The sequence below is a fragment of the Bufo gargarizans genome, chromosome 1, assembly GCF_014858855.1.
Source record: "Bufo gargarizans isolate SCDJY-AF-19 chromosome 1, ASM1485885v1, whole genome shotgun sequence".
Lineage (NCBI taxonomy): Eukaryota > Metazoa > Chordata > Amphibia > Anura > Bufonidae > Bufo > Bufo gargarizans.
This window is the reverse complement of record NC_058080.1, coordinates 497465689-497480003: the sequence shown is the minus strand read 5'-3', so window position 1 is coordinate 497480003 and position 14315 is coordinate 497465689. Positions and strand designations below refer to the sequence as shown.

General features: G+C 45.1%; 1 gene segment (V, D, J or C); it reads left to right on the top strand.

The window, feature by feature from the left end:
* Positions 1-13513, top strand: part of LOC122928133 — a 29809-nt gene extending 16296 nt beyond the window's left edge. Inside the window, 1 exon segment of the V gene segment in view lies at positions 13137-13513. Within this exon segment, the coding sequence occupies positions 13137-13513 (377 nt within the window).
* The last annotated feature ends 802 nt before the right edge of the window (positions 13514-14315 follow it).

Below are 14315 nucleotides of genomic sequence, written 5' to 3'. Positions count from 1 at the left end.
GATACGAAGATGTAATCTATACGGTGATATGAGCCGTGGACATGTGAATAGAATGTATAGTCCAGGGTGCTAGGATGTAAGGTGCGCCACACATCCATCAAATGAAGATCCCAGAAGAAATTCCTAATAAGTTTTAGGGAACGACTAGAATGGGGGGTTTTGTGTGAGGAAGAGTCCATCTGCGGGTTGAGGGCCGTGTTAAGATCTCCTCCCACTAAAACTATACCTTCCTTAAAAGAGGAGATTGTTTGGACTATGGAAGAGAGCCATTTAGCCTGATTGTTGTTTGGAACGTACAGGTTGACGAAGGAGTACATTTGGGGACCTATGTAGCCTTTCACCATAATAAATCTGCCCTCTGGGTCTTGTAGGTTACTGGTAGGTTTGAAAGGTATTCTCCTCTTAAAACCAATGCTTACTCCTCCCGACGAGGCAGTGGCCCCTCACTATGGAACCAAGTGGGGTAGTGAGAAAATTCCATGTTGGGGAAATGGTCAAATCTGAAGTGAGTCTCTTGGAGGAGCAGCACATCCGCTCCCTCCTTGCGCAATATGGAGAAAATCTGGCTTCTCTTAGAGGGCGAGTTAAAACCTTTCACATTATAGGAAGCTAAATGGATGTCAGCCATGATTAATTATTATTGTGAACATAGGAGCATAGTGTGTGCTAGTCCCCCAAAAAAGAACACTTACGGTCTGAAGAGGTCCTACCCCGGCCGGAGGAGAAGCTGGAATCCCGCTAACCTGCGTGTACTGCCGATGAGTCAAGGAAGTCTGTGTCAGGTACCTAAAATAAAATAACGGGACAAGGGAAACAATGAGAACAAAAGAAAAGTACAGAATATAACATGGAGTGGAATGAGAACCACTAGTGTAAAGCATGGGGGAAAATTGGTCAAAGACCAGTTTACATGACGTTTAGCACGTATGGAAGCAACCTGAAAACGGGCTAGTAATTAAACAAGCAACTGGCAGGAACCCTAATGGGGAGAGGAATAGGGGCCCAGAGAAGCCTCAATAGGTAAGCCTAGGGGTATATGAATTGAGGAAGGCTCACTAGTTGCTAGAGATGAACAGAGGTAAATGGCAAATAGACATGTAATGTGAAAACATTATCTGACAGTAGCTATCTTAAACATGACTAACAAGAGGCTATATAGTGGATCTACTAGCAGAAATGAACTGAGCTAGACAAAAGGAAGCTGATTCTCTGGATAGATGCCCTACAGTCCTGTTAATGAAAATCACCACTGTCCATGGTTATAGCTGGAGGGTCGGGAGTATCATTCTTGAGCCAGTCTCTTAGGCGTCAGCTGTCGGCTTCTCTTCCCCGATTTATGAGCCTTAGGAGTATGATGCAAGGAAAAGGCTGCCACTTCTGGAACTGCAGGTAAGGCAAAGAGGTCTTGAAACTGATCCCAGTTTTCTATCTGCATGGGTGGGATTTGAAGGTGGTTGTAGACGGCATCCAGGTCAGCATGCGAGATGATGTTGAAGCGGCGGCCCCCTTGAGAAAAGGAAAGGCCAAACGGAAAGTTCCACTTATACAGGATTCTATTAGCTCGCAACCACTCCGTTAGAGGTTTAAGATGCTTGCGCTTCTTTAAGGTAGAAGGGGCCAAATCCTGGTATATCGAAACTAGTGCTCCTTCAAACACTATGTCGGATCTATTTCTGGCAGCCTCCTGTACTGCAGACTTGACTTGAAAGTTCAAAAACTTGCAGATGATGTCCCTTGGGGGTTCATCCATTTTAGGTTTAGGCCGTAAGGCCCTGTGAGCCCTCTCAATTGTGATCTCTGGAGCGAAGTCAGGGCCTAGGAGGGAGGCACAGAGGGAGGTGATAGCAGCAGGAATATCACCAGGGAGAACGGATTCAGGGATACCTCTTATCCGCAGGTTGTTCCGGCGTCCCCTATTCTCCTGGTCTTCCAAAGCGATTTGCATCTCGTTCAGGTAAGTGCCACATCTACGAAACGAGCTGGTAGTAGCCCTCTGGTGATCCAGCATCAGGGCCTGGTTATTCTCGAGCGTCTCGACTCGCTCACCCACCTGCCGTATGTCCTGGCGCATTGCAGCAAATTCGCTGAGCAGGGGCTCCAGGGCTTTATTCAAAGTATTCTTCAGATAATTCCTAGTAATCGGAAGGGCCCACCTGCCTTGTAGCTCCTCAGTTTCGCTCTCGTCATCCGATCTGTCCTGCTGGCCGGCTTTCTGTTGTTGTGTCGGCGCCATCTTGGAGTCACGAGCGACGAAAGCTGCAGCCGCTTTCTTGACGAATCTGTCCATGTCACCTCCTTGGGCATGACTTTTGTTAGAGCTGGGGTGTTCCCCAGCCTTGGGGTTACCTATTTTCACCATTTTCGGGTGAAGGGCAAAAGATTGCTGGTGCTAAAGACTGTCAGTAAGACGGAGCCTGCATTCAAGCGGCCATCTCAGACCGGCTCAATTGGCAACATGATTGGGTATAAAAAGAGCTTCTCAGAGTGGCAGTGTCTCTCAGAAGCCAAGATGGGTAGAGGATCACCAATTCCCACAATGTTGCGCAGAAAGATAGTGGAGCAATATCAGAAAGGTGTTACCCAACACCTCCAATCTCATCTCATTGATTGGGCTCCAGTTGGCTGACACCTCACTCTTGGAGATGTCATTAGTCTAGGGGTTCACTTACTTTTTCCACCTGCACTGTGAATGTTTACATGGTGTGTTAAATAAAAACATGGTAACATTTAATTCTTTGTGTGTTATTAGTTTAAGCAGACTGTGATTGTCTATTGTTGTGACTTAGAGGAAGATCAGATCACATTTTTTGACCAATTTGTGCAGAAATCCATATCATTCAAAAGGGTTCACATACTTTTTCTTGCAACTGTATAGTCAAGAAAATTGCATCTTTATTGAATACACAAAATAAAAAATAGATACATAAAATAGCAGCAATGGAAACCCAAATGAGGATAAGGAAGAAGATGCAGAGTCATTCAGCCATCATAGGTAGATGAGACACAAACAATAATTGCATGCGAACATATGGCTGGTAATTATCGTCCCTCACTGATAGCATGACGGGAAGTAGACGCGATGTTGATGCGCCAGTGAGGAACTGGGACACTGCAGATGACATGAGCAAAACAAAGCCAGGCATAGCTGGAAGCGGTCATGCGCTTCACGCTAGAGCGCACCACCAGTAAAAAGCGGACATCTGGGTGCACTCCAGCGTGAAGCGCAAACAAACCACCCCTCCCGGGAAAAGCGCGCATGGAAGGCCACAGTAACAGAGAGCATCAATATACTCTAACCAGTAATGCGACAAACAATAATAGATCATTAAAGTGACATGGTGCAAAAAGCTGATAATTCAATAATAAATAACTATATTAACGATATTATGTAAAACATGTATATATGTAAAAAAAATCTAAAAATATATAAACACACAATCCCTATCAATGATACATGATATGTGAACATAAAAAACAGTTGATCCATACACTATATGATTACATGATTCCGTAAAAAAAATATATAAATATTAGACGTGAAATATATTGGTGACAATTCATAAATTTGAATACATGATTATATAAATATAAAACTCAGATATTAAATCAATACCCATGTATCAATGCACAATAAATCAATCATAGAATAAGAAAAAAATAAGTGGAAATGACAAAAAAGTGAAAAAAGACCATGAAAGATGCAGTGCCCCCCAAAAAGTGATGAGTGCAAAAGTGCTCAGTGCAAACCATTGGTGAAAAACAACCAAGTATCTCAAAAAATTTATAATAATGGCTCAATTGCATACTGGATAGTCACATAATACTATGATGAATAGAAAACACATGATTTAGACACTTCATAACGCTGAGTCCCATTCGAAAAGAACCCTCAGTGGCATCAGTCCTATTATAGTCCCAATTAATTGCCAATACCACGAATAGCAACCACAGTAGTAAACTGAAAAAATAAATACACAAAAGACAAACATGGAGTTTAAAAGCTAATAAATAAAAACATTTGGTCGACAGAACAAGGGACCACAAATACTTATAGGTATGGTTAAAAATAAATCTCTTCATTGAGCCCCCCAGGTACCACACAATACAGTTCATAACTCCATCTTACCTTCTTTTGGGCCAAAAGTTTCTTCCAATTTCCCCCTCTCTAAGAGATGAATACCAGATCGAAATCCACAGCTGTCACAGTTTGAATTCCTTAAAATGTCTACGGATAGATTTCAATCTGGTTACATCACTCTCCTCCTTGGCCCTCTCTATACCTAAGACATGCTCACGGACCTGTCTCCGCAGTTCCCTTGTGGTCAGGCCCACCTAGATACGTTGGCACGGGCATGATGCCAAATAAATCACTCCTGGTATACCACATGTAATGTTAAAGGTGATCCTATATTGTTTTTTGGATCCTACGTGTTAGGCCTCATGCACACGACAGTTTTTTTTCACGGTCCGCAAAAACGGGGTCCGTGGGTCCGTGATCCGTGACCGTTTTTTCGTCCGTGGGTCTTCCTTGATTTTTGGAGGATCCACGGACATGAAAAAAAAAGTCGTTTTGGTGTCCGCCTGGCCGTGCGGAGCCAAACGGATCCGTCCTGAATTACAATGCAAGTCAATGGGGACGGATCCGTTTGATGTTGACACAATATGGTGCCATTTCAAACGGATCCGTCCCCATTGACTTTCAATGTAAAGTCTGGAGTTCTTTTATACCATCGGATTGGAGTTTTCTCCAATCCGATGGTATATTTTAACTTGAAGCGTCCCCATCACCATGGGAACGCCTCTATGTTAGAATATACTGTCGGATATGAGCTACTTCGTGAACCTCAGATCCGACAGTATATTCTAACACAGAGGCGTTCCCATGGTGATGGGGATGCTTCAGGTTAGAATACACTACAAACTTTGTACAAGACTGCGTCCTGCTGCCTGGCAGCACCCGATCTCTTACAGGGGGATATGATAGCACAATTAACCCCTTCAGGTGCGGCACCTAAAGGGGTTAATTGTACTTTCATATTCCCCTGTAAGAGATCAGGGCTGCCAGGCAGCAGGGGGCAGCCCCCCCCCTCCCCAGTTTGAATATCGTTGGTGGCACAGTGTGCGCCCACCATCGCCCCCCCTCCCTCCCTCTATTGTAATAAATCGTTGGTGGCACAGTGTGCCAACCACCATCGCCCCCCCCCCCTCCCTCTATAGCAGTAACATTGGTGGCAGTGTGCGGTCTCCCATTCCCCCCCCCCCCATCATTGGTGGCAGCGGTGTTCCGATCGGAGTCCCAGTTTAATCGCTGGGGCTCCGATCGGTAACCATGGCAACCAGGACGCTACTGCAGCCCTGGTTGCCATGGTTACTTAGCAATAGTACAACAGTAGAAGATTCATACTTACCTGCTTGCTGCTGCGATGTCTGTGTCCGGCCGGGAGCTCCACCTACTGGTAAGTGAAAGGTCTGTGCGGCGCATTGCTAAAGAACTGTCACTTACCAGTAGGAGGAGCTCCCGGCCGTTCACAGACATCGCAGCAGCAAGCAGGTAAGTATGAATCTTCTACTGTTGTACTATTGCTAAGTAACCATGGCAACCAGGGCTGCAGTAGCTTCCTGGTTGCCATGGTTACCGATCGGAGCCCCAGCGATTAAACTGGGACTCCGATCGGAACTCCGCTGCCACCAATGATGGGGGGGGGAATGGGAGACCGCACACTGTGCCACCAACGATTTAATACAATAGAGGGAGGGAGGGGGGGCGATGGTGGGGGCACACTGTGCCACCAACGATTTAATACAATAGAGAGAGGGAGGGGGGGCGATGGTGGGGGCACACTGTGCCACCAACGATTTATTACAATAGAGGGAGGGAGGGGGGGCGATGGTGGGCGCACACTGTGCCACCAACGATATTCAAACTGGGGAGGGGGGGGGTCTGCCCCCTGCTGCCTGGCAGCCCTGATCTCTTACAGGGGAATATGATAGTACAATTAACCCCTTTAGGTGCCAGGCAGCAGGGGGCAGTCTTGTACAAAGTTTGCAGTGTATTCTAACTAGAAGCGTCCCCATCACCATGGGAACGCTTCTGTGTTAGAATATACTGTCGGAAATGAGTTTTCACGAAGTGAAAACTTAGATCAGAAAAAGCTTTTATGCAGACGGATCTTCGGATCCGTCTGTATGAAAGCAACCTACGGCCACGGATCACGGACACGGATGCCAATCTTGTGTGCATCCGTGTTCTTTCACGGACCCATTGACTTGAATGGGTCTGTGAACCGTTGTCTGTCAAAAAAATAGGACAGGATACACGGATCACGGCCTCGGCTGCAAAACGGTGCATTTTCCGATTTTTCCACGGACCCATTGAAAGTCAATGGGTCCGCGAAAAAAAACGGAAAACGGCACAACGGCCACGGATGCACACAACGGTCGTGTGCATGAGGCCTTAGAAAAATGAGAAGCCGTATCAACATTTACACAAGCAACACACTTCCCACATGGGGAACACCCCCATTTTGGACCCCTGGATCCAAATATCTTAGATGGATGCTCACCTGAATAATGACTCCTCACTTGGATGTCTTTTAAATTCTATGATCTCCTATATGTGATAGATGGACTTGTGGGGAGAACTTTTACCAAAATCAGATCCAACCGTAATATGTCCCAATACTTCATCAGAGCAAGTTTCATTTTTCTCCACTGTGGGCTGTATGTAGATATAAACCGCACCTCTTTATCTTGATCTTTTTTCTTTTTTTTTTCAAGTTTGGAGATCAACCCCTTTAAACACTTTTGTTCTTTCATATCCTTGTCTTGTACAGGCCCTCGAGTACCCTCTCTCCTGAAATCTATTCGAAAGGTCACAGGCTTGTTGTTCAAAATATTCATCTGTGGAACAGATATGCTTCAATCGTAGAAATTGACTGTATGGTATATTGTGAATGAGATTCAGTGGATGGTAGGAGTTGGCATGTAATAATGCATTAGTAGATGTCTCCTTTCTAAATAAATCAGTAGTCACTCTCCCCTAGTTCTCGACCAAGATACCCCGGAAGAAGCCTGTGTGGCGAAATGGCGTTGGGCGGAGGAGGCTGCGGAGTCTACGTGCTATCATTGGTATGGTTATTTCCTTATTTTCTGCCCACTATGTTTTCTTTGGTCTTTACCTTTTAGTGGCAGTTGTGCCCTAGGTCTTTTTGATTGCTTTTCTGGGCATTATGGACTTATTGTTTGTGTCTCATCTACCTGTGATGACTGAATGACTTTGCAGCTTTCTCCTTATCCTCATTTGGGTTTCCATTGCTGCTATTTTATGTATCTATTTTTTATTTTATGTATTCAATAAAGATGCAATTTTCTTGACTATATATGGAGGTTGTTTTATAAATTTTTTGGTGGGGTCTGTTAATAGTATGTTATCTCCTCCAGTTTAAATAAACACGTATGCCCTATTCTTTTTGTTGGAGTGTATCTATAATTTAATTAGTCCAATTTCATTCATAAATCAATGCACATGATTATCAACATAAAAAGGTAACTTGATCCAGATTATTATTATTAATCAGTGCTCATAATTCATGATGCATATACAGTCAGGTCCATAAATAATGGGACATCGACACAATTCTAACATTTTTGGCTCTATACACCACCACAATGGATTTGAAATAAAACTAAGGCCTCATGCACACGACAGTATTTTTTCACTGTCCGCAAAACGGGGTTCCGTTGGTCCGTGATCCGTGACCGTTTTTTCGTCCGTGGGTCTTCCTTGATTTCTGGAGGATCCACGGACATGAAAAAAAAGTTGTTTTGGTGTCCGCCTGGCCGTGCGGAGCCAAACGGATCCGTCCTGAATTACAATGCAAGTCAATGGGGACGGATCCGTTTGACGTTGACACAATATGGTGCAATTGCAAACGGATCCGTCCCCATTGAATTTCAATGTAAAGTCTGGAGTCCCTTTATACCATCTGATCGGAGTTTTCTCCAATCCGATGGTATATTTTAACTTGAAGCGTCCCCATCACCATGGGAACGCCTCTATGTTAGAATATACTGTCGGATATGAGTTACATCGTGAAAACTCATATCCGACAGTATATTCTAACACAGAGGCGTTCCCATGGTGATGGGGACGCTTCTAGTTAGAATATACTACAAACTGTGTACATGACTGCCTCCTGCTGCCTGGCAGTACCCGATCTCTTACAGGGGGCCGTGATCAGCACAATTAACCCCTCAGGTGCCGCTCCTGAAGGGGTTAATTGTGCGTATCATAGCCCCCTGTAAGAGATCAGGGGCTGCCAGGCAGCAGGGGGCAAACCCCCCCTCCCCAGTTTGAATATCATTGGTGGCCAGTGCGGCCCCCCCCGCCCCCCCTCCCTCCCTCTATTGTAATAATAGCATTGGTGGCCAGTGTGCACCCCCCCCGCCCCCCCTCCCTCTATTGTAATAATAGCATTGGTGGCACAGTGTGCGCCCCCCCCTCCCTCTATTGCATTAACATTGGTGGCAGTGTGCGCCCCCCCTCCGTCTATTGCATTAACATTGGTGGCAGTGTGCGCCCCCCCCCGCCCCTCCCCTTCCTCCCTCTATTGTTTTAATACATTGGTGGCAGTGTGCGGCCTCCCCTCTCCCCCCCCCCCCTGATCATTGGTGGCAGCGGAGTAGAAGCATCATACTTACCTGGCTGCTGGCTGCTGTGATGTCTGTGTCCGGCTGGGAGCTCCTCCTACTGGTAAGTGACAGGTCTGTGCGGCGCATTGCTGTCACTTACCAGTAGGAGGAGCTCCCGGCCGGACACAGACATCGCAGCAGCCAGAAGCCAGGTAAGTATGATGCTTCTACTATTGCTAAGGCTAAGTAACCATGGCAACCAGGACTGCAGTAGCGTCCTCGTTCCCATGGTTACCGATCGGAGCCCCAGCGATTAAACTGGGACTCCGATCGGAACTCCGCTGCCACCAATGAGGGGAGGCTGCACACTGCCACCAATGTATTAAAAGAATAGAGGGAGGAAGGGGGGGGGCCGGGGGGGAGTCGCACACTGCCACCAATGTATTAAAACAATAGAGGGAGGAAGGGGGGGCGGGGGGGGGGCGCACACCGCCACCAATGTTAATGCAATAGAGGGAGGGGGGCGCACACTGGCCACCAATGCTATTATTACAATAGAGGGAGGGAGGGGGGGCCGGGGGGGGCCGCACTAGGCCACCAATTAAATTTAAACTGGGGAGGGAGGGGGGTCTGCCCCCTGCTGCCTGGCAGCCCCGGATCTCTTACAGGGGGCTATGATACGCACAATTAACCCCTTCAGGTGCAGCACCTGAGGGGTTAATTGTACGGATCACGGCCCCCTGTAAGAGATCGGGTGCTGCCAGGCAGCAGGGGGCAGTCATGTACACAGTTCGTTGTATATTTTAACTAGAAGCGTCCCCATCACCATGGGAACGCCTCTGTGTTAGAATATACTATCGGATCTGAGTTTTCACGAAGTGAAAACTCAGCTCTGAAAAAGCTTTTATGCAGACGGATCTTTGGATCCGTCTGTATGAAAGTAACCTACGGCCACGGATCACGGACACGGATGCCAATCTTGTGTGCATCCGTGTTCTTTCACGGACCCATTGACTTGAATGGGTCCGTGAACCGTTGTCCGTCAAAAAAATAGGACAGGTCCTATTTTTTTGACGGACAGGATACACGGATCACGGTCTCGGTTGCAAAACGGTGCATTTTCCGATTTTTCCACGGACCCATTGAAAGTCAATGGGTCCGCGAAAAAAAAACTGACAACGGTCGTGTGCATGAGGCCTAACTAGATGTGCTTTAACTGCCGACTGTCAGCTTTAATTTGAGGGTATTTACATCCAAATCAGGTGAACGGTGTAGGAATTACAACAGTTTGCATATGCGCCTCCCACTTGTTAAGGGACCAAAAGTAATGGGACAGAATAATAATCATAAATCAAATTTTCACTTTTTAATACTTGGTTGCAAATCCTTTGCAGTCAATTACAACCTGAAGTCTGGAACGCATAGGCATCACCAGATGCTGGGTTTCATCCCTGGTGATGCTCTGCCAGGCCTCTACTGCAACTGTCTTCAGTTCCTGCTTGTTCTTGGGGCATTTTCCCTTCAGTTTTGTCTTCAGCAAGTGAAATGCATGCTCAATCGGATTCAGGTCAGGTGATTGACTTGGCCATTGCATAACATTCCACTTCTTTCCCTTAAAAAACTCTTTGGTTGCTTTTGCAGTATGCTTTGGGTCATTGTCCATCTGCACTGTGAAGCACCGTCCAAAGAGTTCTGAAGCATTTGGCTGAATATGAGCAGATAATATTTCCCGAAACACTTTAGAATTCATCCTGCTGCTTTTGTCAGCAGTCACATCATCAATAAATACAAGAGAACCAGTTACATTGGCAGCAATACATGCCCACGCCATGACACTACCACCACCATGCTTCACTGATGAGGTGGTAGGCTTAGGATCATGACCAGTTCCTTTTCTTCTGCATACTCTTCTATTCCCATCACTCTGGTACAAGTTGATCTTGGTCTTATCTGTCCATAGGATGTTTTTCCAGAACTGTGAAGGCTTTTTTAGATGTTGTTTGGCAAACTCTAATCTGGCCTTCCTGTTTTTGAGGCTCATCGATGGTTTACATCTTGTGGTGAACCCTCTGTATTCACTCTGGTGAAGTCTTCTCTTGATTGTTGATTTTGACACACATACACCTACCTCCTGGAGAGTGTTCTTGATCTGGCCAACTGCTGTGAAGGGTGTTTTCTTCACCAGGGAAATAATTCTTCGGTCATCCACCACAGTTGTTTTCCGTGGTCTTCCAGGTCTTTTGGTGTTGCTGAGCTCACCGGTGCGTTTCTTTCTTTTTAAGAATGTACCAAACAGTTGTTTTGGCCGCGCCTAATGTTTTTGCTATCTTTCTGATGGGTTTGTTGTGTTTTTTCAGCCTAATGATGGCTTGCTTCACTGATAGTGACAGCTCTTTGGATCTCATCTTGAGAGTTGACAGCAACAGATTCTACATGCAAATAGCCCACTTGAAATGAACTCTGGACCTTTCATCTGCTCATTGTAATTGGGATAATAAGGGAATAACACACACCTGGCCATGGAACAGCTGAGAAGCCAATTGTCCCATTACTTTTGGTCCCTTAACAAGTGGGAGGCACATATGCAAACTGTTGTAATTCCTACACCGTTCACCTGATTTGGATGTAAATACCCTCAAAATAAAGCTGACTGTCTGCAGTTAAAGCACATCTTGTTCGTTTCATTTCAAATCCATTGGGCTGGTGTATAGAGCCAAAAATGTTAGAATTGTGTCGTTGTCCCAATATTTATGGACCTGACTGTATATTATGTTCCTTATCAGATTTGTATGAGAGTGTAGTTAAAAGCTTAAGCAATTGTTGTCACTGTGCTTGGGCTATTTGTTTAAATAATGTGACTTTATTTCTTGCAAATGGTTAAATTTTACCACATTGTTGGCTTCTCTGGAGTAGGTCTTCTGTTCGAGCAGTGATTTACTCCTAAACCGAACCTCCTGATTCCCCGTGTTACAGCCGGTGCATCCTCTGTGTTCGGCATCCCATGTGGCTTCCCACGTGATCGGACTGTTTTGCTTGATCTCCGATACAACGCGCTATTAGTTGATATATCTCCGATCCTTGTGTTGCTCATTCAGATGTTGCACTATTGTATCGAGCTGTGGCTGTACCGGGGGTCTCTCTGGATTACTGTAGTTGTACCATACGTGTTTCGGAGCAACAAGCTCCTTCTTCAGTGGCTCCTACCGTAGAAGCCACTGAAGAAGGAGGTTGTTGCTCTGAAACGCGTATGCTGCGATTACAGTATAATTGGTATAGTTTCCAAAATAGGGTCCCTTATTGGGGGTTTTCCACTGTATGTGTATCACAGGGACTCTAAAAATGTGATATATCACCTGAAAACCATTCCAACAAAATCTGTGCTCCAGGGGTGTTGCTAAGGTCTCAAAAGATTAGGGTCCCAAGCCCCAATGCCAAATTCTTACACCAATGAAACCTCCCCAGACACCCGGCCTAGCATTACGGACATATTTTACTTGCTAGATATGAACTACATTCAGCGCTACTGTATATACAGGTCTATATATATATATTTATATATATATATATGTATACACATGTATATATATACAGTAGAGCTGAATGTATTCATCTAACAAGTAAAATATGTCCGTAGTGATAGGACGGGTGGCTGGGGGGGTTTCGTTGGTGTAAGAATTTGGCATTGGGGCTTGGGACATATATTATACCGCTAACATAAAGTATGATGTGTCATGAGAAAACATTTTTAGAATGGCTTGGATAAGAAAAAGCATTCCAAAGTTAGTACCACAAAAGTGACAAATGTCAGATTTGCAAAAAGTCCTTAAGGTAAAAAATGTCTGGCTCCTGAAGGGGTTAGGCTGGGTTCACTCACCATTTAGTTTTTCTTTCTTCTGATCCGTAAGAAGAACAGAAAATAATAAAATAAAAAAATCTTTTACTTTGCGCCTCTGTTGTCCTTATTTTACATCAGTTTTAGCCATTTGTGTCTGAAATCCATTATATTTGACTGGGGGAAAAGTCCCGTTAAAAATAATGGATCTCAGATGGAAATGGCTAAAATTGGTCCAAAATAAGCACAACGGATGCTCAAATTTTTTTTTTTTTTCTGTTCTTCTGAAGGATCAGAAAAAAGAAAAAGAAATTGGCGATGAGAACCCGGCCTTAACTCATATTTACACACAAATGTCACAATGATGAGGAGAGTAGTCGTATGTGTCATGTGACATGACAGGAAAGACTGAGGTGCGGTGTGCAGTAAATGTCACATCTCCTCAGACACCTGATGATACAAGGTGCAGGGCACACAGCACACCATGATGTGGACTACTAGCAGGACTATCCTTCCAGGACTCTTACTGGTCACTATTATTACAGGTGAGGGCAATTTTATTACTGCTTTATAGTTTTGACTAAATATTAACTGTTACAAAATCATGTACTTTATCTGAGACATATAAAGAATGAGCAGATGATGAGATATTGAATATTATTCTGTCTTCTAGATGTGCAGGCAGATTCTCAGGTGTCACAGGATCCAGAACTTCACATTACAGAAGACCAAGATGTCTCCCTGAAATGTACTCACACAATATCAAATTACCGTATTCTGATCTGGTACAAGCAACTCCCTGGACTCGGACTGGACATCTGTAGTTATGGCTATACTGAAGCCAATAGCTTGAAACCGAGATACTCTATGACCATGGAGAGAAGCTCTCTAAGTACTCAGCTTCATATAAAGAATGTGAAGGGGGAGGACACAGCCGTGTATTACTGTGCAGTGAGTGACACAGTGACACAGATGCACTGCAGCTCTGTACAAGAAGCAAGAAACCCTCACATACTGTTTGCTCTAAGCAGTAAAATAATAAGACACTAAAATAAACGTTTTCAACCAGTAACAATTATTTAACCTCTTACTGAGCTGTATTGGATAAATCCTTTACAATTGAATTCTGCCTACTGTACTATGATGGATACATCCATCACAATGACCTTGTGGTTAGTCCCCAGCATACCCACAAGATCAGCAGCAGGAGTTTAGCTATCAGGGCCATATTTCTCACTAGTAGTGATGAGCGGCAGGGGCCATATTCGTATTCGCGATATTTCGCAAATTTTTTGTAGAATATTTGTTATATATTCGAAACAACGAATATATAGTACTATAGCGAATATATTAGTTTTTTCGAATAGTCGTAATTTTTTTCTACCTGTACAGTTGTTCCGGCATACTCCTCCCCGACAAGCATCACCATCACCATGGGAACGCCTGGTGGTTAGAATATACCATCGGATCTGAGTTTTCACGATCTGAGTGAGATTGTGAAAACTCAGATCCGATGGTATATTCTAACCCCCCAGGCGTTCCCATGGTGACAGGGATGCTTGTCGGGGAGGAGTATGCGAATATAATCCAGAGAGGCGTTATTTTCATTCAAAAGGTGCCCAGGAACGCCCTCGAGTGCCCAGGTCCGCCCCCCCTACAGAGCCCAAGCACACCTCTCTCTCCTCTCAAACACTACGCCCCAAGCCTTGCCATTGCTGTCACCCCCCCCCCCCCCCATCCAGTAGCCGATAACCCCACCTACCCTTTCCCTTCAGCTTCACCAACAGGCACAGGACCTGCGCTCTTCCAGTTTAACTGAGGGCATCAGCCTCAACTGTTTCGCTGGGCATGC